The sequence below is a fragment of the Schistocerca cancellata genome, chromosome 2 (genome assembly GCF_023864275.1).
Source record: "Schistocerca cancellata isolate TAMUIC-IGC-003103 chromosome 2, iqSchCanc2.1, whole genome shotgun sequence".
Classification (NCBI taxonomy): Eukaryota; Metazoa; Arthropoda; class Insecta; order Orthoptera; family Acrididae; genus Schistocerca; species Schistocerca cancellata.
The window spans coordinates 783,024,215-783,050,829 of record NC_064627.1 but is presented as its reverse complement, the minus strand read 5'-3'; the positions used below and the strand labels follow the sequence as shown (position 1 = coordinate 783,050,829).

Below are 26,615 nucleotides of genomic sequence, written 5' to 3'. Positions count from 1 at the left end.
GCATCTATGGTACAGCTATCTGTATCGCTGAGGCATGCAATCCTCCCCACTAATGGCAAGTTTCATGGGGCGCACATATATGGTGAGCCAAAAGGGACATCACAACTTTGAAATGATATAGAAATTGTGATTATTGAGTTTCTCCCGGCGTATTTGATAATCAAAATATCCACGGCCTACAGTGTCCAACGGGCACAATATTTCGGCGATCATACATGTCGCCATCATCAGGTGAACTAACGGACTTAGCTCCTGTGAACGTGCCGGCACGGAGATCCGTACGCTATGGATGCTCAGAGGGAACTGGGTTCGGTCGCGGCGGCGGCCGATTTAAACACCCTCCGCCCGTGGCGCGCTCCTTCCGCCATCCACGCCCCGCGCCACGGTCGCGCGGTGGAACTGATTGCGACGGCGTCTGAGATGACGTCGGTGTGATGGCTCTGTCCGCCGTGGTCGTCACAACTATACGTTTGCTCGATTTACTATGGATGAACCCAATCGCTGGTTCCCAAGCCTTGCTAAGATTATAGCCACAGTCACGGTTTATGAGGTCGTCATTGGTGCGAATTTCGATGGCCTCTTTAACAACGCTGTCCCAGTATCTCGACGTCTGTACCAGAATCCTTGTGCGTTCATACTCCACAGCGTAATTTTCCAAAAATGGCTCTGAGCACTATGGGACTTAACATCTATGGCCATCAGTCCCCTAGAACTTAGAACTACTTAAACCTAACGAACCTAAGGACGTCACACAACACCCAGTCATCACGAGGCAGAGAAAATCCCTGACCCCGCCGGGAATCGAACCCGGGAACCCGCGTAATTTTCCGACAAACAATGTTCAGTGACCGCCGACTTGCTCGGATACATCAGTCGAGTGTGCCTCTGGTGTTCACGGCACCGATCCTCGACGGTACGCATCGTCTGACCGTATATCGGCGGTTTGTTTCGTAAACAACTCACCTTACGGCTCGACATAGTCTCCTTTGAGGTATATACGTTGGCCAATCATCCTCCAGCTCTTTCATCCCATCGGAAAAATTGGTTCGGTCAAACTCTGCAGAAAACTCGTTGAACGCAACTATTAATTCTTCATTTGATGAAAATTTCTTCCCAGAAAACCATAGTTTAATGTCAGGGAGCACGATGAAGTTACTAGGGGATAAGTCTGGTGAATAGGGTGGATGAGGAACCAATTTAAAGCTCATTTTATGCGCATTTGCCATTGTTACTGCTGATGAGTGGGATGGTGAATTATCCTACTGATGCAGTACTTTTCGCATGTCGACTTTGGTCTCTTTTCATCCAACGCAAGTTTCAAACTATACAGCAATCAAACATAACAGGGTTCAGTTATCATTCTATTTTCAAGTAATTATGAGGATTATTCCTAGGGAATCCGAAGGATTATTCCCTGGGAATCCGAAACAACAGTGGCCACACTTCACCAGCTGGCAAAATATTCTTTACCGTCATCAGTGCACTTTCACCGCCATTGTACATTGTTTAGACTGTCGTTTTGACTCTGGTGTGTAAGATGGATCGACATTTCATTAACAGTCATAAATCGGTACAAAAAGTCTTGCAGACTGCGACTGAACATCGCCGGACATTGCGACTGAACATTGCCGGATGCGCTTTTGGTCTGCTGTGAGCAATGGGGCACCCACCTTCCACACAGCTTCTCCATAGACAATTCTCCGTGCAGGAATTATGCACTCACTCCTTTGAGATGCCTACAGTCTCAGCAATCTGACGAATTTTTATCCGGCAATCTTGTATTACCATATCAAGGATTTTGTCCATGGTTTCCTTTGTGGTGACCTCAGTGGGACAGCTGGAACACGCTACGTCTTCGATACTTGTCCGACTGCATTTAAATACATTGATGTAAAAGTAAATGGTCTTCAATGATGGTGCAGAGTCCGCGTGAACTTCGTCCGACTCTTTTTTGATTTGTATGGCAGTCCAACCCTTCAAATGAAAATGTTTAATACTAGCACCACTGGGGTTTTTCCATTTTCAATTGCAGTCGACGCACTGACCAATTCAGGCGACAGTCAGCAATGAACTGTATACTGTACATTGATGAAATTTCTTAGACAATCCTTCGAACTATCACGCTTACCATCTACGAAGGCGCAACGAAACTATTGATTGCTTTCGTGGAAATTTATCAGACTTATCAAACTACCTTCGTAATTGAGGTAGAGCATATTTATTGATGAATAGCATACGTAAATGAAACATTTATATAGTCTCCTTTATAAAATATGTGTACCTATCAGCGCTACGATAACCTGTAGATTCCCCTCTGAATCAGCAAAACAGGAGTTCTGGTAGGCGATTTAAGTATCTATTGAATGAATTCTCGCAGGGGAGTCATAAGACGGAAAAACCACGACGTTTATGTGGAAAAGGAGTGTCCAACACAGAGCATACAGCCCTGTGACCAAACACGCTGAGCTACCGTGCCGGCACGACTCGGCTGCCGGCACTTGATGGTAAAAATGGCCACCCACAGGTATATATATATTGGAGGACCGAAATTATCTTGCGATTTTCTCAATAACGCTTGAGAAATATGTGCTACTGCTTACACATTTTGTTGTCCTTGTGGAGCACTACGAGTGCACGAAGTTTGCAGTAAATCCGCGTTCCAAACGTCGTGGCCTCGCCTTGTTAGCTCCGACATAATCCATTCACAACAGAGAACACTGTTCTGATCGTTAATGACGCTTGCAACATACTGAGGACATAGCATAGGCATCGTTCGTGGTCAAATACAACATCGCAACCTATAGGCTTGGTTAGCATCTGCAGTTATGGCGAACCAAGTATCTCTCGCTGTTTTCCGTATATTTGTCCAGTCCATGTATATGCTTCCCGTCAACGTTTGGTGTCATTGCTGATGCACTGAGTGTAATTGAGAAACTGAGGACATGAGATGTGGCAGGTCTCAGCGTACGCTTTGCAAACGTATCCTTACTTACCTCTGTGCAACACGTTAAGCTTCTTGCTGGGGTCATATATCTCATCGTCCACGGAGATGACGATGTAGTCACCAGAGTCGAGCAGATGACGACGCTGTAGGCACTTGACGAAGTCCATTAGCGCCATGTGCTTCCCGACGAAGACGTACACTGTCAACATAAGAAGAGGCACTGAACACCTTAACGTGACTCGCTGCTTACGGACTGCCCTAATAAAAGAGGTCTGCTCGTCTGCAGTAATGTTTAGAGGTTCACAAATTTCACCTCTTAAACTGTCGTTTATATGTCACACTAGAAACAAAGAGAAATTAAGAAATACACTGCCTAATAAAAAAAATGATGCAGCTTGAAGACACTGTCGGATGTCTACATAACTTGGTAAACGTCGGTGGTTATGTAAATGACGAAAGTTTCAATTCTCGGTGGCAGGTAGGACGGCCACCAGAATGAATTAGTGTTGTTCGTGTTCAGTGCTTTTTCAGATCTGGTAGGATTCATAAGGCCCATGAACAGTTCTTCAGTGATCATTGTGAAGGGCATGCGGATGCCAAGTACGCGTGTGAGACAGCTTCAGAAAGGGACCTCCGATTGCTCGGATAGCGCAGTACTCTCATTTGTTAGGCGTTTGGATGTGACAGTGGCGCGATATTTGACTGCATGGGAACGTAAAGATAGGCATACCCACCGTCAAGGTTAGAGACGATTCTGTGTGTCCACCACAATGAAGGACCCCCGTATTGCGCACCAAGCGTATCGTAACCCATTTACATCTGCTCGACCGTCCGAGAACAAGTAACGGACTCCCTGCAACGTTCTGTGCCATTCCGTAGCATTGGCGGAAATTAGCAGCCGAACTACAGAATTACGGTCCATATAAGACCTACCGCTAACACCACAAGACAAACGGCTGCACCGCGCGGGATTAGCCGAGCGGTCCGAGGCGCTGCAGTCATGGACTGTGCGGCTGGTTCCGGCGGAGGTTCGAGTCCTCCCTCGGGCATGGGTGTGTGTGTTTGTCCTTAGGATAATTTAGGTTAAGTAGTGTGTAAGCTTAGGGACTGATGACCTTAGCAGTTAAGTCCCATAAGATTTCACACACATTTGAACATTTCTGAACAAACGACTGCTTTTGGAGTAGTGCCTCGACCAACAACAGTGGACTGCTTGTGAACGGCATCGAACTGTGTTCACCGATGAATCGCGGTTTTTACTAGCCCGGAAGACCATCGTCGGCGATTATGACTGCGACCTGGGGAGGAGTCACGTTCTTCCAGTGTTTTGGAGAGACACAGCGGTATTACTTCTGGCGTCATGATGTAGGGAGCCATCGGGTAGGATTTCAGGTCACGGCTGGTTGGGATTGGTGGAACTCTGGGGGCACAACGGTACATCACGGACATCCTGCGACCTCATGTGTTACCTCTCATGTGTAAGTATCGTGGCGCCTTTTTTCAACAGCATAATGCTCGCTCACAGTTTACACATATCTTTATGACCTGTCTGCTTTATGCTGAGGTACTCTCGTTCCCAGAAATATCCCCTCATATGTCTCTGATAGAGTATGTGTGGAACCAGCTCAGACACCAACACCGTCCTAGTGCCAGTGTCCAGGATATCAAGGACCAATTACAGCAGTTGTGGACCTTACTGCCTGCCAAGTTCTTTGTAAATGTGACTCGATTTCGAAATTGATGAAATAACAACGCATAACCTCTGAACCCGTGAAGCTGTATTTAGTTTCCTCTTTCCCTTCTGGGTGCTTCACTATTTTTGCTAGGCAGTGTACTAGCTCCTAGGCTTCGCGACCGCTGTCACTGACGGTAAAATCTTCTATGTAGTTACGCTATGTCAAATTCCTCTTCAAACTTGTATAATACTCGACGTTTCGAGCTCTCTGCTGCCACCTTCTTCAGAATGCTTCTGGTATCCCCAGGAGACTGATCACTGTCTAAAAACATTGTTGTGTCCACGTATAAAAGCGTTTTATAACTGAAGGCAACACTCTTTTTAGACAGTGATCAGTCTCCTGGGGAAACCAGGAGACTTCTGAAAAAGTTCCAGGATATGGGTTGAAACATCGAGAGCGCTGCACGTTTGAAAGGACATATGACGAAGATTTTACATTTATAAGAAATATTACTGTGGGAATGATAACTATTTTGTTATATTAAAGACATATGTCACAGATTGGGAGGCAATCGAGTTGACATATAAACCTTCGCGGCTGTGTATCCTATGGCTTTTCGCACCTTACGAATTACCTTCGATGCGTGATTCCTAGGTTCCACATAACACTAAATATACCTATGAAATATGTCGCAAAAAGTCCGCCTGCTTATCTGGGTGGTAACGTGCTCGCCCCCCGTGCAAGCGAGCCCGGGTTCGATTCCCGGCTAAGTTGGAGATTTTCTCCACTCGGAGACTGGGTGTTGTGCTGTCCTCATCACCATTTCATCCTCATCACCGGAGTGCAAGTTGCCCAATGTGGCGTCGACTGAAATAAGACTTGCACTTGGGGGCCCGAACTTCCCCGGATGGTTCCTCCCGGTCAACGATGCCATACGCTCATTCCCATTTTCCATGTCGCAAAAATCAGAAAGCAGTGTTACTGAATCACGCGATACAGTGTTACAGGACGTACAGTGGCTACGTCAAAGCAGATGCCCGTAGTGTCCGCTATGAGCAACAATACATGCATCAACGTAGAGCGTAGCTTTTCGGTAACTCCAGGGTTTTGTAGATCAGCTGAACACGACTAACGAGTGTGGGGAGTACTAGGCCGTTTATGTCATTGACCTTAGTGCGTCGGTTCTAGGCGCTTCAGTCCGAAACCGCGCTGCTGCTACGGTCGCAGGTTCGAACCCTGCCTCGGGCATGGATGTGTGTGTTGTCCTTAGGTTAGTTAGGTTTAAGTAGTTCTAAGTCTAAGGGACTGATGACTTCAGATGTTAAGTCCATAGTGCTTAGAGCCATTTGAGAGCCTTAGTGCGTTACACCACACTTTCCGCGTTGCCACGTATACACACTGGCAGAGATCCTGTAGTTCTCGCCATTGCGTTGGACCTCTGCATCCAGTTCCACAATCTTGGTAAGTCGTTGTCTAAAAATTGGCGTACCTTCCAAGAGATGTGTGCAATGATCCCTTAATGGGTGAACCACATAGTGACTCACGTCTTCTACCAGCACACCCAGAGCGCCCACCAAGGTTCAAAAATGGTTCAAATGGCACTGAGCACTATGGGACTTAACTGCTGTGACCATCAGTCCCCTAGAACTTAGAACTACTTAAACCTAGCTAACCTAAGGACATCACACAAATCCATACCCGAGGCAGGATTCGAACCTGCAACCATAGCGGTCGCGCGGTTTCAGACTGTAGCGCCTAGAACTGCTCGACCACTCCGGACGGCCCGCCCACCAAGGTCAAGGAAGCTGGTCCTCTTGGTCACCGAGAAACTTGTAGGGGGTGATAAGATGATTTGGACAGCACCACACCACACACTTTGCCCAAGTCGGCGTTACGTTTATCAACAATCGTACCACGGGGAGCAGAACCTGCCAAAGTTTATAATGTCATCCCGTACAGTTGTGGCCTCGTCGCTGAACGAAAAGGACGGCACGAACGATGTTATGATGTTGCCCCTCTGAAGAATTTAGTGACAGAACTACGACAGTTCGTCGAAATTGTGCCTCCCTTAATTCTGTTCCCTTTGCTGGAAGTATTGGCACAACAAGTCAGTTATGTGCATTTCGTGGCTCACATGTCGTGTACCCGTACTCACATGGTTGTCCACGCGTTGTAACACTCTTCACAATGCCACAATTTCGTATTGGGCGGGCTTTACCACCGTCCTCAAGGACAAGTAACGCATAGCAATAACGCACTGCTGCAAGTACCTTGTCTACGGGGTCGCTGCCTGTGAGGGAAAGCTGCTGATACAGGTGTGCTGTTTCGCGCCTGTAGCTTTTATTATGACCCTGTTCAAACAGCTTGTCGCCTTGTTCTTTATTTATTTATTATTTTGTTTCGCAATCTAGCATTTAGGTCTTTCTTACATCGGCCAAAGAACTACTTGTATCAAAACTATTATAACTCATTATCAGTTTGTATGCGCACTTGTACTTCAGTTAGATACATCTGAGGTGTTATCATGAAATGTTTGAATATACTGACAAAGAGGAAGGGAAAGGTGAGCGGGGTGGGCGCAACTAATGAGTCAAGTTCGGACAAGTATACGGAAGAGACAGTTATTGTTACAGAAGGCGGGAGGAGTGTACTTCTTTATGTGATTTTGAGGAAGATGGTTCCAAAATCGTTTTCCTGTCCAGAAACTCTTTTTGAGAAGCTGGCTGTTATATGTAGCGGCACAAAAATGGTTCAAATGGCTCTGAGCACTATGGGACTTAGCTTCTGAGGTCATCAGCCCCTTGAACTTAGAACTACTTAAACCTGACTAACCTAAAGACGTCACAAACATCCATGCCCGAGATAGGATTCGAACCTGCGACCGTAGCGGTCGCGCGGTTCCAGACTGAAGCGCCTAGAACCGCTCGGCCACATCGGCCGGCTGTAGCAGTACAGATAGGATTTTTCTTTGTTGCAGCCGGCCGAAGTGGCCGTGCGGTTCTAGGCGCTGCGGTCTGGAACCGCGAGACCGCTACGGTCTGTGATGTCCTTAGGTTAGTTCGGTTTAACTAGTTCTAAGTTCTAGGGGACTAATGACCTCAGAAGTTGAGTCCCATAGTGCTCAGAGCCATTTGAACCATTTTTTTCTTTGTTGCATATTGATCACATGCTGTTCGGGAAGAAGGGGGAGGAGGGGGGGTTATCTGCATGTAGCTATCATTGTTGTTTATAAGCAGGAATGACATGGTCGAAAAAAAAACCTACGTCACATGTGCATCGCTCGCAATTATTCATCTCCAGTTCTGTCCAGTGTAAATTCTTGATCTGTATAAATACCATGTTTCACATGCGATCATTTATGTATCCTGTTTCATCCTGTTTGCCTCTATTGAACTATGAAATTCTTCCTGTACACCATATAGTGTTACCGTGAATGAACACAAGTTCCATCTACATATTAACGTACCGAAATTTTACATGATACAGCCATCTACAAAGGTAACACTATGATACGTTGCCGTAGAGATGGATAATGCCAAACGTTGTCCAATGCGCGTACCTCACTTCTGACTCACTGCAGAGCATTTGTTCGTAGGAAAAGGTTTCCTTCTTTTGATTTTAAGAATTACCTCGAGAAATTTATTAAAGATGTTTGAAAACAAAGCATGTAAATTAATGATTATAACCCAGCCATTGACGTAGGGTACAGAAAACCTATTAACAGGTAAAATATCCAATCATCCTACCCGTCTCCATGTCTGAATGTATGAATACTGCAACGTACAGAAGTTGACAGATTATCTGACATGTTAATCGAGAAAGAATCCTCACATTTTTGGACAATTTCATTTTATCAAATACAAAAATATAAACTGTCTTGTCTACTGTATGATTCAACGGCCATTTGTACGGTGTTTATACTGTAATGCTTCAAGGGACGGCGTTCGTTACGCTGAGTACTTTAGAAACAATTCAAAAACTGAAACAGTGTACTCGTCAATTAAATCATATAGCATAATAAATAGTATTAGCTGTAAGATGTGACTTAACTGGTCTACGTCATTGATCAGCAAAACTTGCAAGGATGTCCAACGTTCTCTGATCTTTTGATAGACACAAGCAACTGACTGGAGAATTCATTAAAATATTTTCGCTTGGGGATTACAAACAGAACACATAGCGACGTTTCTGGGAAACATGTGAAATATCAGAAGGACGTATTTATTCCTTAGTCTTTAGTACCTTTTTTTCAGGAAAAAAAGAATAACATGAACAGCAAGGTTGTATTTAGTGTCCCATCATTTATTTCTTAATATCACAGGACTAGCTCCATCTATTTCCCTTGTAGGTGCAACACGTACAGTGCTGTCTCCATTAGCACACGGGGTTTTGCTTGCTTGTATATTAACGATAAATGTGTCACGATTTGTTCATGACACGTGAAACTGTTTTGCTAGTAACGGCAACGAGAAGTAGCTTCTGTAATACGGTATAAATCGTTAGAAGATTTTGTTATGCGTTGCTGAGCCTCCTTTCTCGAACAGATATTCATATTTTTACGGTGAAATGTAATAGATACAATCCTCGGGGAAGTAGTTATTTGCAAGCAAACGACGGGTACTGCCAACAATCGGACAGTTGCTATCTATGCGAGCTTTGTTCGTCAATCGCTTTATCTTCTGTCATGATAACGTCGGACGCTACGCATTAGTCAGACGCAAAAATACTATACAATATCTTCAAAGCATAACTGGGAAAATCTTCAGACACTGTGCCTGTTCACTAACAGGTGTTTCTATAAATACAGAACACACTTGTAAGCCAAATCGCTAATAAAATGGATAATGCAAAATACTAGTAGGCTATGAGTTTTATTGACATGTAGAGCCGCGCGGAGTGCCCGGACCTCAGCAGTTTGAGCCCTTAGGAATTCACACACGTTTGAATATTTTGATTTGACATGTAGATCGTAATGGTATTTTCCGTTTATTGGTGTACGATAAATGGCATTACTAGCTGGCCAGAGAATCTATAATATGGAACACGGCGTAGAACAGCAGGTTTCAATAAACGTGATGCAAGAAATTAAGACATGGAAACAGTGAGTTACGTTGGCAAATACCGTTGCTTAGCCAGAAGATGATGAGCATGACATTCTCCGAAACGTTGCGGTATTTTCACACGGTCGATAAATATCGTTCTTCATTTTTATCTGTTACAAGACCATAATATTCTGTTGTCCTTCGCAATATGGTACTTTACTAATTGTATGTAAATTATTTATTTCTTGTTTTATGAATTCTAGAATGTTAGCCTAATGTGTCAGTCTATCAAGTGTGTGTAAAATATATGATGCTAGTGCTTTTAAGGAAGAAAATGCCATATTAATTCAGTAACATTTAATATAATTTTGTTATCATTGTGTCAATACTGGCCAGTCAGTACTCCACTAGATAGGTAACAATTAATGTCAATTGCTAATATAGTATTTTTACATCTAAAAAAAACATAATGTGCCTGATTAGAGTACATATTGTGTGTACTGACCAACTTCTTCAATTATATGACGATATTTTCTAGTTTCAAGAGCAGCAATATTAAATCTATAAACATAACAGAGTTCAGACGTAATTTTTGAATGTGTAAGAAATCTTGACTGCATATGTAACTTTCAATATAAACAAACACATTAGTCATCCAGATGGGTAATTTTGCACCGCACCAGTGCTTCAGTGAGCTTTAAAGTGTTTTCGCTATTGATACAAAGATGGCAAAAGGAGCCACAAATTACAGAACAAAATCAAGTGCACCTAACTCTCAATTAAACCTTAGTAGACAACCTGGGAAACGTGGTTTGCTTGAACTGTTATTTTCTACAAGGTACCTGCAGCATTCAAAATGGAGTCGATGAGAACATTATACTGATGAAGAGCTAAATGTGTTGCTCAAGGTGAGGACAGGTCAAACCATGAAACCCGTCGTTGCATGAAAAACAACTTAAATAAATAAGTGGCTAGTAACTGTATTTCTACAAATAATTTTTATTTCTCTACAAAAAAATTATTGGTGGCACTGTTGAGAATGTATGACTTTACAGTTTTTGTTCAAATGGTTCAAATGGCTCTGAGCACTATGGGACTTAACATCTATGGTCATCAGTCCCCTAGAACTTAGAACTACTTAAACCTAACTAACCTAACGACAGCACACAACACCCATCCATCACGAGGCAGAGAAAATCCCTGACCCTGCCGGGAATCGAACCCGGGAACCCGGGCGTGGGAAGCGAGAACGCTACCGCACGACCACGAGATGCGGGCTACAGTTTTTGTCTTTTATTTTTTTATTCTTATTTTTTGTACGGAAGTGTACAGATAGATCTGTAGGAGGGATCATCAGCACTCTGCGCAGCAGGGAACTCAGAATGCTGTTTTTTCCTTCTTCCTTTTCCGGAGGACATGGAACACGTAACAGTGTACCCATGAATTTACTTGAACGATGCAAAAGCTCACATAAGGTAAGCTTTAATTTAAGATACGATAACGCATAAAAATTCACTTCGGAAAGAAGATTACGTACCCTAACGTGTCTTCCGTGTGATACGTTAAGTTAATAAAAATTGTTACCTTCAGCAGAAAACTTTTTTTCATGTTTCTTATTCTGCCCCGCACTCCCAAAACTACTATTTTAAAAATACAATTAATTACTCCAACACTGCGTCTGATGTTGTTCAGTTTGCGTTTATTGCTCAGGATTATAGTTGACTCCGTTGTCTGTGCGACAGACACAGCAGTAAGAGACTGGTCAGTAGTAACGGGACTACTCTCCTCGCAAATAGTCTGTTAGATAAAAAGAAAACTTTCTGCTAAGTGTACACAGATCATCTTGATGGGTAAAGAACTGGTTATCAGCCGGCTGGTGTGGCCGAGCGGTTCTAGGCGCTTCAGTTTGGAACCGCGCGACCACTGCGGTCGCAGGTTCGAATCCTGCCTCGGGCATGAATGTGTGTGATGTCGTTAGGTTTAAGTAGTTCTAAGTTCTAGGGGACTGATAACCTCATATGTTAAGTCCCATAGTGCTCAGAACAATTTGAACCATTTTTTGAACTGGTTATCGGGAGCAACCAGATTCAAGTTTCATTTTAACATTCCGCATTAAATCAATAAATAGCCTAATTACTACAGGCGAACTGTGGCTGCTTTTTATTGGAAAAGTCTTCACTTCCTTCGCAATTTTCCTGAAAACTGAGGTAGTGCTCTGTTTATGATGCCGTACCTGTCGATTGGATTATAAGTTACAAATAAGGAAAATAGTACGAGTAGGCCTATAGCATGCAGAGTCGGGGTACATAATTAGGTAAAAAGTGTCCGAGACAATCAATTATAGTAGTTAGTATTATGAAATTTGGGTGTATAGGGTAGTGCAGGATGAATATACGGCTCGAAGTGTCCGTATACATTTAGTAAGTTGTCCTCGACGGCGAACGTTCATCAAAGAAAAGCGTATCGTCAGGAGTGCTCCAGGAAAACGTGGCAGGACAACTCTTGTTTTCAGTGTGCGTACATAAATTATCTGACGGGTAGGTTGAGCAGCGGCCTGCAGCTACTTGCTGATGATACTGTAGTATACGGGAAAGTATCATCGTTGAGTGACTTTAGGAGGATACAGGATGACATAGACAGAATTTCTACTTAATGTGATGAATGGCAGCTTGTTCTAAATGTAGAAAAAAAAGTTAATGCAGATGAGTAGTAAAAACAAACCCATAATCAGAATGAGATTTTCACTCTGCAGCGGAGTGTGCGCTGATATGAAACTTCCTGGCAGATTAAAACTGTGTGCCCGCCCGAGACGAGGTACTGGCAGAAGTAAAGCTGTGAGTACCGGGCGTGAGTCGTGCTTCGGTAGCTCAGTTGGTAGAGCACTTGCCCGCGAAAGGCAAAGGTCCCGAGTTCGAGTCTCGGTCGGGCACACAGTTTTAATCTGCCAGGAAGTTTCAAACCCATAATGTTCGAATACCGTGTTAGTGGTGTGCTGCTTGACACAGTCGCATCGATTAAATATCTAGGTGTATCGTTGCAAAGCGATATTAAATGGAACGAACTCGTAAGGATGGTAATAGGGAAGACGAATGGTCGGCTTCAGTTTATTGGGAGAGTTTTAGGAAAATGTAAGTCTTCTATAAAAGAGACAGCGTGTAGAACACTAGTGCGACCCAGTGTTGAGCACTGCTCGAGTGTTTGGCATGCCCACCCAGTGGGATTAAAGGTAGACGTCGTAGCAATTCAGAGCCGCGCTGCTAGGTATGTTACTTGTGGGTCAGCTCAACACGCGAGTGTTACGGAGATGCTCCGTGAACTCCAATGAAAATCCCTGGAGCGATTCTTCTCTCGAAACACTATTGAGAACATTTAGAGAACCGACATTTGCGGCTGACCGCAAAATGGTTCTACTGCCGGCGAAGTACATTTCGCGTAAAGACCGCAAACACAAGATAAGTGAAATTAGCGCTTGTGCGAAGGCATGTAGACAGTTGTTTTTCCCTCACTCCATTTGCGAGTAGAGGAAAGGAAATGACTGGCAGCGGTACATGGTACTTTCCGCCATACACCAGACGGTGGATTGCGGAATATATATGTAAATGTAGTTGTGGATAGTGAAAAGCAAGATGAGAGATGACATCGATACATTGCAACACGCTAGTAACAAGAACCGAGAGAATCGCTACAGACTGTGGTGAGGGGCCGTTACAGGCTCGCACTACCCTGGCTGCCAGCCACCAGAGCCAGGGCAGTACAAAAAAATTGACACGGGAGCGTGACCAGAGAGGAAATACGCAGCGCCACCCACAAGAGGAAAACAGGAATCTATACGCGATTCGCCGATGACTGCCAGTCACGGGCCGTACTGTATCTGGCAGCACACGACAGCCGATCCCGCCTACTTCCAACGCAGGACACCTGTCATACGACAACCGGTATAATGTCATGCCTGTTACGAGGGGCCATGTGAAGTACAAGTGAACTCCGGACACCACAGTACTCGAGCCGGCCCAGAACAAATCTTCTACAACCGTGGCTTAAACGTTGATATTACATTCTTTTGCATCATAATGCGAGTCTACACCAAGAAAACTTATACACTGCCCAGTCATATTAATATAACCAATTGTCGAAAGCCTGAATAACCACATTTTACAGCGCAGACGTCTGCGAGACTTGTAGAAGAGTGTCAGTGAGGTTCTGGAAGGTTTCTACAGCGATGTGAAACTGACCCGCCTCCAGTGCCGTGGCTAGCTACGCTAGGTTTCTCGATTTCTACATCTACATCTACATCTACATCTATACTCCGCGAGCCACCTTACGGTGTGTGGCGGAGGGTACTTATTGTACCACTATCTGATCCCCCCTTCCCTGTTCCATTCACGAATTGTGCGTGGGAAGAACGACTGCTTGTAAGTCTCCGTATTTGCTCTAATTTCTCGGATCTTTTCGTTGTGATCATTACGCGAGATATATGTGGGCGGTAGTAATATGTTGCCCATCTCTTCCCGGAATGTGCTCTCTCGTAATTTCGATAATAAACCTCTCCGTATTGCGTAACGCCTTTCTTGAAGTGTCCGCCACTGGAGCTTGTTCAGCATCTCCGTAAAGCTCTCGCGCTGACTAAATGTCCCCATGACGAATCGCGCTGCTTTTCGCTGGATCATGTCTATCTCTTCTATTAATCCAACCTGGTAAGGGTCCCATACTGATGAGCAATACTCAAGAATCGGACGAACAAGCGTTTTGTAAGCTACTTCTTTCGTCGATGAGTCACATTTTCTTAGAATTCTTCCTATGAATCTCAACCTGGCGCCTGCTTTTCCCACTATTTGTTTTATGTGATCATTCCACTTCAGATCGCTCCGGATAGTAACTCCTAAGTATTTTACGGTCGTTACCGCTTCCAATGATTTACCACCTATGGCATAATCGTACTGGAATGGATTTCTGCCCCTATGTATGCGCATTATATTACATTTATCTACGTTTAGGGAAAGCTGCCAGCTGTCGCACCATGCATTAATCCTCTGCAGGTCTTCCTGGAGTACGTACGAGTCTTCTGATGTTGCTACTTTCTTGTAGACAACCGTGTCATCTGCAAATAGCCTCACGGAGCTACCGATGTTGTCAACTAAGTCATTTATGTATATTGTAAACAATAAAGGTCCTATCACGCTTCCTTGCGGTACTCCCGAAATTACCTCTACATCTGCAGATTTTGAACCGTTAAGAATGACATGTTGTGTTCTTTCTTCTAGGAAATCCTGAATCCAATCACAAACCTGGTCCGATATTCCGTAAGCTCGTATTTTTTTCATTAAACGTAAGTGCGGAACCGTATCAAATGCCTTCCTGAAGTCCAGGAATACGGCATCAATCTGCTCGCCAGTGTCTACGGCACTGTGAATTTCTTGGGCAAATAGGGCGAGCTGAGTTTCACATGATCTCTGTTTGCGGAATCCATGTTGGTTATGATGAAGGAGATTTGTATTATCTAAGAACGTCATAATACGAGAACACAAAACATGTTCCATTATTCTACAACAGATTGACGTAAGCGAAATAGGCCTATAATTATTCGCATCTGATTTATGACCCTTCTTGAAAATGGGAACGACCTGCGCTTTCTTCCAGTCGCTAGGTACTTTACGTTCTTCCAGCGATCTACGATAAATTGCTGATAGAAAGGGGGCAAGTTCTTTAGCATAATCACTGTAGAATCTTAAGGGTATCTCGTCTGGTCCGGATGCTTTTCCGCTACTAAGTGATAGCAGTTGTTTTTCAATTCCGATATCGTTTATTTCAATATTTTCCATTTTGGCGTCCGTGCGACGGCTGAAGTCAGGGACCGTGTTACGATTTTCCGCAGTGAAACAGTTTCGGAACACTGAATTCAGTATTTCTGCCTTTCTTCGGTCGTCCTCTGTTTCGGTGCCATCGTGGTCAACGAGTGACTGAATAGGGGATTTAGATCCGCTTACCGATTTTACATATGACCAAAACTTTTTAGGGTTCTTGTTTAGATTGTTTGCCAATGTTTTATGTTCGAATTCGTTGAATGCTTCTCTCATTGCTCTCTTTACGCTCTTTTTCGCTTCGTTCAGCTTTTCCTTATCAGCTATGATTCGACTACTCTTAAACCTATGATGAAGCTTTCTTTGTTTCCGTAGTACCTTTCGTACATGATTGTTATACCACGGTGGATCTTTCCCCTCGCTTTGGACCTTAGTCGGTACGAACTTATCTAAGGCGTACTGGACGATGTTTCTGAATTTTTTCCATTTTTGTTCCACATCCTCTTCCTCAGAAATGAACGTTTGATGGTGGTCACTCAGATATTCTGCGATTTGTGCCCTATCACTCTTGTTAAGCAAATATATTTTCCTTCCTTTCTTGGCATTTCTTATTACACTTGTAGTCATTGATGCAACCACTGACTTATGATCACTGATACCCTCTTCTACATTCACGGAGTCGAAAAGTTCCGGTCTATTTAAGATTCATGATGCGAACAGCCCGATCGAGGTGGTCCCACAGATTCTCGACTGGGTTTAAAACTGGGGAGTCTGGTGGCCGCGGGAGTGCGGTAATCTCATCCTAGTGCCTTCGAAAACGCACATACACTGCGAGCTGTATAACACATTAAGGGATGAACTTGCTCTCTAGGGGTTGTTCCACACTTGTGTTGATCTACTGTGCCTTCCAGAATGACAAGATCACCTAGGGACTGCCAGAAAATATTCCCCAGACCATAACGCTATCTCCTTGTTTGCTTTCCGATGTTTCAAACCGCACACGCCAAAGACTCCGATGGAGTATAAAACGGGATTCATCTGGAAAGGTCACCTGCCGTCACTCAGTGGACGTCGAGCTGCGATACGCGTGTAAATTCCAGCCTTCGTCGCTGATGAAAATCAGTCAGCGTGGGTCCATGAAGCAGATGCCTGCTGTGAAGGCCCAAGCACAGCAACATTCGCTTTACGTATGAAGATAGTAACTGTTCTCGAAAGAACATATACCATTGATGACCGCGCAGCCTCTCTATAATAAATGATAATTAATTGAAACCCTCAGCTACCGAGAGGTGCTGTTGATATACCTCGACGGGGACAGTTGAAAATTTGTGCCCCGATCGGGACTCGAACCCGGGATCTCCTGCTTGCAAGGCAGACCCTCTATCCATCTGAGCCACCGAGGACATAGATGAAGACCTCGACTGCAGGGACTTATCCCTTGCACGCTTCCCCTGAGACCCACATTCCTAACTGTCCACAATCTACAAACATAATGTACCTAATAGATATTTGCCCATCCACTCATTACTCGCGCACACTAAGGTGACTAGAGAAGCTGCACGGTCATCAATGGTTTCTATTCTTTCGAGAACAGTTACTTTCTTCTTATATATAGTTAAAGGCTACCCACCCATTGGCCTTCGTCTGTGCGAATGCGCACAGGGTGCCCGAACTCTTACGGGAATCGTCACCTTAGTGTGCGCGAGTAATGAGTGGATGGGCAAATATCTATTAGGTACATTACGAATGTAGATTGTGGACAGTTGGGAATGTTGGTCTCACGGGAGGCGTGCAAGGGATACGTCCCTGCAGTTGCGCTATTCATCTATGTCCTCGGTGGCTCAGATGGATAGAGGGTCTGCCATGTAAGCAGGAGATCCTGGGTTCGAGTTCCGGTCGGGCACACATTTTCAGCTGTCCCCACCGAGGTATATCAACGGCACCCGTCGGCAGCTGAGGGCTTCAATTAATTATCATTCGCTGTACTGTCGTTGGGAGACGTTGTTGGCAGCCCCTTGGGTCATCTGGGCAATCAGTTGCGCAACAGTTACACGTCTATTTGCCCGTACACATTTCCGCAGCTTTCGTTCACCACTGTTGTCTACGGACCTTGGTGCACGACAGTTGGTTCGGCGCCGGTTCTGTGTAGCGCCATTTTATTTGCACCACACACTTTAACCATGGAGGCTCGTGAACAGTTTACAAACTTGTCCGTTTCGGAGATGCTTCCCCTCGTGGACAGAAGTCAATGATCATGCTCTTTTGGACGTCAGATATATCGCTCCGTTTCCGCATTATGACAAGGACTGCACTGTTTCCTGCTCCTCCCCTCCCCCCTCCCTCCCACGCTTCCCTCCGTACGCTTTACGAGTATATACCCTCTGCTGTTAGCGCTGCCACCTGCTGTCTATGCACGCTGACTCCGAAAATAGGTGGCGGTCACATTAATGTCACTGGACCGTGTGTTTGCCTTATGTATATTGACGTGCAAAAGACGTTTTTGGACGCTTCCTTCAGCACCGGCGAGTCCATGTGGCCAAACCACAAACATGTACATTTATTTCAAATTTCACTCTTATTTGTTTTATTAACGCAGGAAGACTTTGTTGTGGATGTATGAATTGGCTAACTATGCTATACTGATCCTAGGACACTTCCACTAGAATATTACACTTAAGCAAAGGCGAGAACGCAGATACGGCCATAGTGAGGACCCTGTTACATGACTGTTACCATTATTAGTACATGTGCACTACGCCCACAAAGTCTGCTAACTTGTAGAGCACATGTCTCGTAGGGATTACGGGACTATATTAGCGATCCGCCTGTACCTCTAGTCCTCTGGAAGGTGTCAGCCACGATGCGGTCCATCTCCTGTATTGAAGGCTTCATGGAGACGTAGTCCCGCTCTGAGAAGAGGCACGTGTCAGTCAGCTGGAGCCCGTGGACTGCGGCCAGCTCCTGCAACCAGACACCCACGTCACGTCGTGGTACAGTGCACGGATGCAGGCGATGTTCCACTGGAAGAAAACAGAAAATTTCATAATGAAACAGCGAAAAGGCGTAGAAATGTGTGGAAACTAAAGGTTCTGTCGCTTATTCTTCTGACAGAGAAGAATTATATTTCAGTGTCGTTCAAAACTGACGGAAATTGGTCAGAGGTATGTACGCGGGATACATATCTGTTTTGACTACATCTCATACGCACTCAAAATGAGTAGTGTCGCTATCAGTTAAGTGCACTAATATCCGTGCAGTGTCCACCGCCGTGACACAACACCGGGGCTGTAACAACAATGACTTGCTCCGCACTCATTCAGTTTTTTCCAGACTTATTCACAGTAGAACATTGTCACAGTGAAAAGCCCGCTGGCTGGACGACGCTGGACGCCTAGCTGCTGCCAGTTGCGCTGAAACTGTGCGTCCGTCCCAATACTGACCCCACGAATTCTCTAAAAAGATAGATTAAGGCAAGGCAAAACTACATTTACAGCGTTTATATACCCATAAAACTTTTGACGAAGTTCAGTGGCGTACTCTCTTTGAAATTCTGAGAGTAGTAGGAGTAAAATACATGGAGCGAAAGTCTGTCTACAACTTATGCGCAACCAGACGGCGGTTATAAGAGTCGAGGGGGCATGGTAGGGAAGCAGTGGTTGAGAAGGGAGTGAGACAGCTTTATAGCATATCCCTGGTGTTATTCAATCTGTATATTGTGCATGTAGTAAAGGAAACTAAAAAAAATTGGAATAGGAATTAAAGTTCAGGGAGAAGAAATAAAAACTTCGAGGTCTGCCGATGATGTAAGTCTGTCAGAGACAGCAAAGGATATGGATGAGCAGTTGAACGTAGTGGACTGTGTCTTGAGAGGAGGATTTAAAATAAACATCAACAAAAGCAAGTCCGCAGCTCGAGGTCGTGCGGTAGCGTTCCCGCGCCCGGGTTCGATTCCCGGCGGGGTCATGGATTTTCTCTGCCTCGTGATGACTGGGTGTTGTGTGCTATCCTTAGGTTAGTTAGGTTTAAGTAGCTCTAGGGGACTTATGACCATAGATGTTAAGTCCCATAGTGCTCAGAGACATTTTTTGAACAAAAGCAAAACAAGGATACCGGAATGTAGTCGAATTAAATCAGGTATGCTGAGCGAATTAGATTAGGAAACGAGACATTTAAAGTAGTAGATGAGTTTTACTATTTGGACGTCAAAATAACTGATAACGACTGAAGTAGGGAGGATATAACATGTAGACCGGAAATGGCAGGAACAGTAGTTCTGAAGAAGAGAAATTTGTTGACATCGAATCCAGATTTAATGGCTAGGAAATCTTTTCTGAAAGTATTTGTATGGAGTGTAGCCATATGGAAGTGAAACGTGCACGACGAACAGTGAAATGTGGTGCTATGGTGCTACAGAAGAATGCAGAAGATTAGATGGGTAGATTATGTATGTAATGAGGAAGTACTAAATATAAATGGGGAGAAAAGAGATTTGTTTCATAACCTGACTTGAAGAAGGGACAGGTCGATAGGACACATTCTGAGAGACCAAGGGATCACCAATCTAGTACTGGAGGAAAGTTTGGGGGCTAAAAATCGTCGAGGAAGACCAAGAGACGAATAGAGTAAGCAGATTCGAAGGACTGAAGTAGTTATTCGGAGATGATAAGGCTTCCGCAGGATAAAGTAGCACGGAGGGCTTTATCAAATCAGCCCTCGGACTGAAGACCGTAACAGCAACAAAATTGCGAATACTGCCGATGTAAAAGGTGTTAACGAAGAACAGTTGCAGCAGAAAAGTGCGAAGGTCGGAGGCAATCTGACAAAGCGTATCAACAGACCCAGGAACACGCCGTTAATGGTATTGGAGTCGAATTTTGCTGTTGCTGTTTACAGAGAGAAGCTAGGAAGTCTTCGCAGGAAAATTCTGGGGTTTTAATGGTACCGTCAGTGTCACCCAACAGATTTTACTTAATATCACTTTTGATTGGGAAGTATTTTCACTGGTTTAAATATACCGATTTTAGCCGCTTTATAAGAGCGGCTGAACTGGTATTGAGCTGCATTATTCGCTGCCTATTCTGCTTGCTATCGCGAATAAATCTACAAATAATTTTTGACTATTAATGAAGTTGTATTGTTTTCATTTTTATAGTTTTTCCTTATAATTATGACTCACTGAGATTTGCGCCTTTTGGCGTGCATACAAATAAATTCTTGTGAACTTCTATGAATAATAAATTATTCAGTTTTTTTGTCGTATTTGAAAGTCATGTCTTCGTAATTAAGATTGATCAAATAAATGAAACAGACACCAAATTTATAGTTTGATGCGTTATGACTCCTCGTGTTTTGTCAGAGTATTAGGACACGTTACTTCTCTGATACGTCATTTTACAAACTCCTGTTTATTTCCTCAGCAACTATCTACCCTTCCGTGTTTTTGAAATCCTTGAAATTATGATGGAATATATACAATAGCATATGTACGACCTGATACAGAACTTTTAAGTTTTTCTGTAGTATTTCCATGTTCTGAAATTTGTTCTTGTATCAGTGGATAGACAGACTAAAAATGATGTAGGTCTGCTTATTTTTCATTTTTAGAGCATATGGTTGCTTGGTGATGTTTAATTCTGTTGCTTGGACTTACTTTTCTTAACTACTTTTGTGTGCTGATTAGTGTTGTATCAGTAGCCCCCCACTACCGCTTCTTTAAAGAATCTAACTCTCATGTACAACATCCATTTCACGCATATCAGTGTTTATCACATAATACCTCCCGACTTTTGAACCATACAATGATATAATTTTGCGGGTACTCGCAAGAATATATGTGGATACTGTCTGAAAAATAAGTTGTGAGTGGAGTTAGTGGTAAAGAAGTAATAAATTAAATCGTCATACCTAATGCTGAAGTTTTACTGCATGAACAACGAAAATGTAGTAAGCAATAAACGTTTTTCTTTCATTATTTTTTGGGGGGTGTCAGCATGGAAGAGTTTCAGAAAACTTTTGAAAGTATGTGTAAAGTTTGTTGAAAGTCGCTAAATGGTCCCAGTGTCAAGAATTGGAATAATGTAGTCTGGGTAATTTGCATACTACCTCAAGACATATACACAGTTTCTAACTTTAAGTATTGGAAGTTACTGTGTTAAACCTTTAACATAAGAGTACATCTCGTGATGGTAGACTAATTCTTAAAATCAGTCAATAATTATACGAACTGAAAATCACGTTTTTGTTACCCTGGAAGCTGTCAGACAGGCAACCTGCAATTAAGACTGGACGACTAGGTGACCATCTACTAATACAGACAACAATGTCACATTTTGTGACTAATGTTTATTATGAACTTTATTTTCTTATGCTTGGTGCACGATGTATTAAGTTGGTGCTGTTAAATGAACCATGGATTGTCACCCGTGGAGAGTAAAATGAGACATCAGGATGACAGTAGATTTGTTTAATATACTTCATTATTCCAGCCTTTGGCAGCAGTTCATCAGGAACAGCTTGGTGGACTCATCCAGTTGCCTCTCATGTGAAACAGTCGACATCTAGTACAGCTGACAGCACAAAAAGTGAGGCCGAACATAGCGTCACTCGAATGCCACTGTCAGCAACGTCTCCAATTGGACCGTGATGACAGTGCGGCAGTACAGCAGGTGATACTGCAGAGGTAGGCGGTCGATGTGGCCGCGCGGTTCTAGGCGCTTCAGTCAGGAACCGCGCTGCTGCCACGGTCGCAGTTTCGAATCCTGCCTCGGGCATGGATGTGTGTGATGTCCTTAGGTTAGTTAGGTTTAAGAAGTTCTAGGGGCCTGATGACCTCAGATGTTAAGTCCCATAGTGTTCAGAGCCATTCGAACCATTTGAACTGCAGAGGTGCCGTGACCTCTCTTCAGTGAGCGGGTAGCTCTCTGTTTCTGTGCCTGTAGCTCTCGTGACTCAGGGCAGGCTGCCTGTCCTGTGGTCGAACAGCAGATCCTGTAGTGCATACTGGGATGCCACTCCGGATGTCACAGGCTTGTGGTGTATGCTGTGATACTGAGACGAGAGTATTTTAGTACACGAATGGCTGAGAACTTACACACTCCAGGCTATGTTTGTTTAGGACTGAAGGTCTGTACTCTACACATCTCTGTGGAGGTAAGTGAGAAGTTTCTGTCCTTCGGCTAGCATATTTCAGCGTTTTTTTGCTATACCGCGCCAAGCTGGCTCTGCTTTGCAATGCCTGTCGGCCTTCTTTTGCTTCGCAGTGCATAACACTTTTGCCTGCCTGCGGCTGGCTCTATTGCAACTCGTTTCTGCTCTGGCGTACTTTTTGAACGAATATGGTCGACATGCCACAGTGCACAAGTTTGTAGATTTTTTCATAAGTTTAGTAATCACAACAGATACAGAATGAAATTTTCACTCTGCATCGGAGTGTGCGCTGATATGAAACTTCCTGGTAGATTAAAACTATGTTACGGACCGAGACTTGAACTCAGGACTTTTGCGGGCAAGTGCCCTAACTGAGCTACGCAATCACGACTCACGACCCATCCTCACAGGTTTACTTCTGCCAGTACCTCGTCTTCTACCTTACAAACTTCACAGAAGCTTGATTCGGAGGAGAGCTTCTGTGAAGTTTGGAAGGCAGAAGACGAGGTACTGGTGGAAGTAAATCTGTAAGGATGGGTCATGAGTAGCGCTTGGGTAGCTGAGTTGTTAGGGCACTTGGCCGCAAAAGGCAAAGGTCCCGACTTCTAGTCTCGATCCAGCACACAGTTTTAATCTGCCAGAAAGTTTCATAACAGATACACATAACAGAGGATTTAGTCATCAGTAATACGTTCTCTTTCACTAGTTACAACAGTCTGCCAACGCTGGGGTAACTTCCGATAACGCGACTGTAGAGGCGAAGGTTTGAGGCGAGGAACTCGTGGAGCCATTTTCGGAGCGTATCTTCTTCCGGAAAAGAAGTTCCTTGAAGTTATTCACTAGAGCGGAAAAGGTGAATGTCTGAGGGCGCAAAATCAGGAGAATAAGGTGGGTGCGGAATGGCTACCCAACCCAACGCCTGTATAATGTTTTCTGTTTAGTAGAATGCGGATGACCATTATCGTGGGGTAGCATCACTTCACGCAGGGTAAAGACAAAATTTCTCATCACCAGTAACAATATCATTGTATCATTCATACTTTAATTACTGCCATATATCAGTTCCAACATCACAGTCATGTGCATCCTCCTATCCTACAAGATTTAAGCAACTTTGACCTTAATTTGCTGCACACTACAACCGAGAAAATAATGGGCTATGTGACTCGGATAATATACTCCTTCCCTGCTTGCTGCCGGAGTTACCTACATTAAAAGCCATTCGTGTACACTCACTATGCCTCCACAGTTTTCAAACATCTGTCGCTTGCCATTTTTTTGCCTTTCTGCAGTCCCAGTCCTGACATGACAGACACGCAGCCAAGCCGCCTCGCTTTATTCAGTGTAAGTCCATTGCACTTGAGCGTTAATAACACCACATTAAGAGGCCATCGTTAGGCTTACAATAACAGCTCCAACATAATAAAAAAATGAAAATCTTTGTAATCAATGGCTATCTTCCAACCCGATAAACAAAAGCTATGTATTAGGTTGATGCCTAATATGTTCGTAGCGTGTTTGTTTTGCATGTTGGTATTTCGGTTGCTTTGGTTTTTTTTATCGATTGTAATTTTTTATTTGTAGTTCACTGTTGCTACTTGAGTTTACATATCGTCATTTTGTCATTTGGAAATAGTGTTTGTAGCTTTGGACTCTAGAAAATGAAATAGAGAAATTGGAACATTTCCGACGTATTATTCTGTTTGAGATCAATAGAGGGGTGACAGCAGCGCAGGCAGCCAGAAACATTTTCCTGTGTAAGGGCATAATGCCATTGGATATAGCATGGCAAGAAACGTTTTTTTCGTTTTAAAGGAACATTTCGACGTTAGTGACTCTCCACGTTCAGTAGTTTGATGAAGGTCGTTTAAACGCATTAATCCACAATGGTGGCCGGCCGGGGTGGCCGAGCGGTCCTAGGCGCTATAGTTTGGAACCGCGCGACCGCTACGGTCGCAGGTTGGAATCCTGCCTCGGGCATGGATGTGTGTGATGTCCTTAGGTTAGTTAGGTTTGAGTGGTTCTAAGTTCTAGGGGACTGATGACCTCCGAAGTTAAGTCCCATAGTGCTCAGAGCCATTTTGTACCACAATGATGCACGTCAGTGGATTCAAAATTGGCAAATGTGAGGAACTTTGATCACTCCACCATCGTGCGATATTTGCGTGCAGTGTGGAAGGTTCAAAAATGTTCTACACCAAAATCATAAAAATCAGCTGGTGGTCATATGGGTATCTTTGCGAAGTTTTTTGATGGTATTAAAGAGTATGGGATGAGTTAGACACTGTTTACCTGGAACCGCTCTGCATACATTTCTGCTGCTCATGACACAATTCAGATAATGTTGACCAGTTATGCGCTATAAAATGGTATTATACTTCTGAAAATGGCTTATGCGTTACTAGCGATTTGTATATGTGAAGCCTCACACACTGGACTATAAACGTTTTGCTCCCCCCCCCCCCCCCCCTCATATTGTCCTGACATAGCACCCACTGACTTCTTCCTCTTTCGACGGGTAAAGAAACTATTGCGTGGCAGGCATTTCCACAATGACGAAGGTCCAGGAGTTCAGTTGTGTTCCGGCTGTAGGAGCTTTCAGTGATCGGTGTTGTATTTCATTGACGATCCTGCTTCCAGATTTGGTTTTGAGTGTGCTTCCGACGTGACATTGTTCGGTGGAGACGCCGAGTACTTCCAAACATCTATATACTTTGGCATCAATTAGGCAACGTCAAAGCCATCTGCTATATGGACAGGAACGAGAATAAAAGCAATACTTCGATCACAAGTTCCGTATAGTCAAGAAACCAATGGGCGCGGGATTAGCCGAGCGGTCTAGGGCGCTGTAGTCATGCACTGGGAGCGGTCTAGGGCGCTGTAGTCATGCACTGTGCGGCTGGTCCCGGCGGAGGTTCGAGTCCTCCCTCGGGCATGGGTTAAGTAGTGTGTAAGCTTAGGGACTGATGACCTTAGAAGTTAAGTCCCATAAGATTTCACACACATTTGAACATTTGAAGAAACCAATGAAATCCAAAACAGCAGCAAGTTAGCTGCACATTAGTAATTCAGTAGCGCTTTCTGAAGCGCTGGTCAGGACCCAACGAAATGGCTGAAAGGATTCAACTGAACTGCCAAATTCAACAGCTGGGAAGACACATGACGTGTGGCAAATGTATGTTTTTACTTTGTGTTGTGACCGTAGAAAATTTTAATTTTTATTCTTGCTTTTGTGACCATGATAAGAGTCTAAGCTCCATAGGCAAACAGCCAGCCGACATTAAGAAATAGTCCACCAGGTCGTAGGGACAAGATAAGCGGTGGAGGCTGCCAAGTATGGCTTGTACATCAAATAACTTAGTGTTTGACTTCCTGTCAGAGGAAGCTGCATGAATCAAACTTGCGCAATGGAAGACGCAAACACCAGGGCGATAATACAGCAAGAGAGTGTGTCAGTCACGTGCAGAAAAGACTCGTGTGGAACAAAATTAAGTTGTATGCAGCTAGAAACGAAAGTGTCGTGTGGAACCGAAGGCATTCTTGCGCAAGCCGACCAATTAGAAACGAGAGTGTCGTGTGGAACCATAGACATTCTTGTGCAATTCGATCACTTAGAAATGAAAGGGTCGCGTGAAACAAATAAACTCATGTGCACCCAAGTACATGAGAAATGAAATAAAAGGCCAGGCAGCGGAATAGCTAGAGGCAGAGATTCAGATGCAGATTCAGAGCCAGTGGCGGCAGTTTGGAGATTCCGCAGCGAGACGCCAGCGGAGCCGAGTAGGCCCATAGCAGCCGATACAGCTGATAAAGACTTCAACTGCGAGAAGACGGTGATAGACTCTGGTGGACACTCAGGAACTGCAGGTCGAGTAGGATTTTTAGAGTTTCATTGGAATAGTGTTGAACAGAGGCTGAAAGACTAACAGCCTCTGTTCAACACTATTCAATTACTTAGAGAGATTTCAGTACTAACCAAGAACAAGTGATTGTTTGTAGTTGTTTCTTA

At 44.1% G+C, this 26,615-nt stretch overlaps 1 protein-coding gene across 1 annotated transcript in view; it reads right to left on the bottom strand.

Moving 5' to 3' along the window:
• LOC126158651 (guanylate cyclase 32E-like) overlaps positions 1-26,615 on the bottom strand; it is a 660,283-nt gene that overhangs the window by 432,642 nt on the left and 201,026 nt on the right. Inside the window, exons 3-4 of the mRNA XM_049916459.1 lie at positions 18,292-18,421; positions 2,994-3,143 (exon numbers count right to left, since the gene is read on the bottom strand). Coding sequence (XP_049772416.1) covers positions 2,994-3,143; positions 18,292-18,421 — 280 coding nt within the window. The remainder of the gene's footprint in view (positions 1-2,993; positions 3,144-18,291; positions 18,422-26,615) is intronic.